Here is a 2,347-nt window from a genome sequence, read left to right on the forward strand (position 1 = left end):
TCAAATGTTGTGTAGTGGTAGGTGGTCTGTGAATATGCCAAGACTAGGACATTTTAGCCGTTACTCAGCATCGAATGTGGTATGAAGATCTAACTTCCAACTACTCAAGCCATCAGTCTTAGTATAAAATGTGTTGAGTGGAAGTCAAGGTTTCAGTTTTTCAAAAGGTTTCCATATAGCAGATGAAAAAGGAGATGCAGCCAGGGTGGAAAGTGGGATGGGAGTACCCTTTAGGGTTGCCACCGGTCAAGGATTCACCCGAACAGTCCGGGTTTTGAATGCAGTGTCTGGGTTTCTGCTGCCATGAAACCCAGACACAAGATTTCAGGCAGACGGGGGCAACCAAAATTAGGATAGGTGCTACTGCCCCCCCTCACTGAAAATACTGAAAATAGTCTCGACTGTGATATTTACATATGAATGGGTGGCCCTAAAAGCCACAACTCATTCTCCCAAAAAAATGTCCATAGTGCCCCTACAAATGAAAAACCAAGCACAGCTACAAGTTAGGTCCTGTCCACACTAGAACAATGTAGAATGTGTTGCACCATCAATGAACATGAGGTTCTCAGCAATATGCACAGATCAGAAGCCTACAGCAACCAGGACTGGCAGCACGTGGGGACTCTGGAGCTGTACATGGGGCATTAGAACACAATGAGCTGCAAAGCTTGCCAAAGTTGCTCTCAAAAGAAACTCAAGCCCTTGAATAAAGTAATCTCTATTCTACAAAGCTGGGAAGATGCCCCATGGTAAGAACCCAAGTATCCCTTCTAGTCCTACACCATTGCTATACCGAATCTGCAGATCCATAACCCAACCCTCCCATCACTTGTTCCAACCACACACACACACACTAATCTACAGCAGTCAGAGGCTGGAGAGGAAATCGTTTTATTAACATTTTTCATTCCATCAGGTACTAGGTGGAAGGTGAAGGGCAGAGTTGCAGCGTCTGATTTATGCCTTGCTTCACCTGGTCCTTGCTACAGAAGTGGAATCTAGAAGGGGGGAGATTAGAAGTCAGTACACAGATTTGTCAGTCATGTATCTACACACTTCAGTGTTCTAGGAGTTACACCAAGACGGAGCCTTTTATAGTGGCACATTTTAGGACATATTTACTACCTTTAGACTACAGTCTCCCACACGCCTTCCATTGCAGTCCTTTTGTTGGTGAACAGTGTAAAAAAAACAAACACATTTGCAGCCACCATTGGTGATGTTTGACCCCCCCCCCCCAGGACATTTTTCCTGGTCTGCAAGTCAGAGCCCCCAGTCTCCATCCATACAATTAGGCTTTGCAGTTCAGCAATAACGGCCCATGTAGTCTTGCTACATGTTTAAGAAAACTTGATGCAGGGGGGGCAGAAATCAACAATAAAGTGACTTCCATGTGGAGTTCATACTTTGAACAGTTTACAGTCACTCAGCAGTTGGTTGGTGAAGTTTTAGTCAATGACACAATTGGGATTCAGTCTCCTTACCTACAGCTTATTAGACTTTGCTCTAGATTTCACCATTGCTGAAGTAGAAGTGTAAGGCATAATCTAAAAAGCTGAAGGGGAGAGTGAACCTCGATTGCACAAAGCCTACAGACTGAGACCATGTTCTATGTATGCAGACCCCCCTAAACGAGCCTAAAGTGATGTCTTCATCATTGTGTTTCCAGCACAAGACAAGCGGGTGCATGGCTTGAGTTCTCTGGTGGGAATGTTACCCCGACTACTCTACCGTGCATCTGTTACCCTCAGTAAATTGATACAGAAGCCACTATGTGCCAACACTGAGGCTGTGAGGTTAGGAACTGACAATTTACCGTTGACTCAGAATGTGAGGTGTGCAGAGCTGGCATACATACATTTGTCCACTTGGTCCGTAATACAAAGTCACATCTGAGGCACCCAGTGATGGCTCCAGGAATAGAGGGGCTACTTTCTTCCAGGAGAACACTACCCTCTGCACCGGATCAACATCAGCGTCCGCATCAACAAATGTTGTGTATGACCTTGAAGACAGGATGACTCCACTGCAGGAGAAAAAACAAAAAACAAAAGATTACTCATTGAACAGTCTGGAGCTTTGGACATGCACAGTACACCAAATACCTGTAAACAGTAAGATGACTGGTACAGATCTCCTTCCTACATAGAGATACTCCAAATGTTCCCACCACATCTACAGTCTCCACAGCTACACGGACCGTCACCTGGTATCTCCAGCCTGTAACATTACAAAGTAGTCATCAGGAGGACCCTTCATATCATTACAGGTAGTCATTTTAAAATAAAGACCAAATCCCCCCCCCCCCAAAAAAAAAAACCCCCATAGAAAGGCTTTCCCGCTG

At 45.0% G+C, this 2,347-nt stretch overlaps 1 protein-coding gene across 1 annotated transcript in view; it reads right to left on the reverse strand.

Moving 5' to 3' along the window:
* Positions 1-922: 922 nt before the first annotated feature.
* LOC108800212 (pancreatic lipase-related protein 2-like) overlaps positions 923-2,347 on the reverse strand; it is a 9,580-nt gene continuing 8,155 nt past the window's right edge. Inside the window, exons 10-12 of the mRNA XM_018572176.1 lie at positions 2,109-2,223; positions 1,820-2,029; positions 923-1,001 (exon numbers count right to left, since the gene is read on the reverse strand). Of these exons, the coding sequence (XP_018427678.1) occupies positions 923-1,001; positions 1,820-2,029; positions 2,109-2,223 (404 nt within the window). The remainder of the gene's footprint in view (positions 1,002-1,819; positions 2,030-2,108; positions 2,224-2,347) is intronic.

Source organism: Nanorana parkeri, unplaced genomic scaffold, assembly GCF_000935625.1.
Source record: "Nanorana parkeri isolate BGI_ZX_2015 unplaced genomic scaffold, ASM93562v1 scaffold1958, whole genome shotgun sequence".
NCBI classification, from domain to species: domain Eukaryota; kingdom Metazoa; phylum Chordata; class Amphibia; order Anura; family Dicroglossidae; genus Nanorana; species Nanorana parkeri.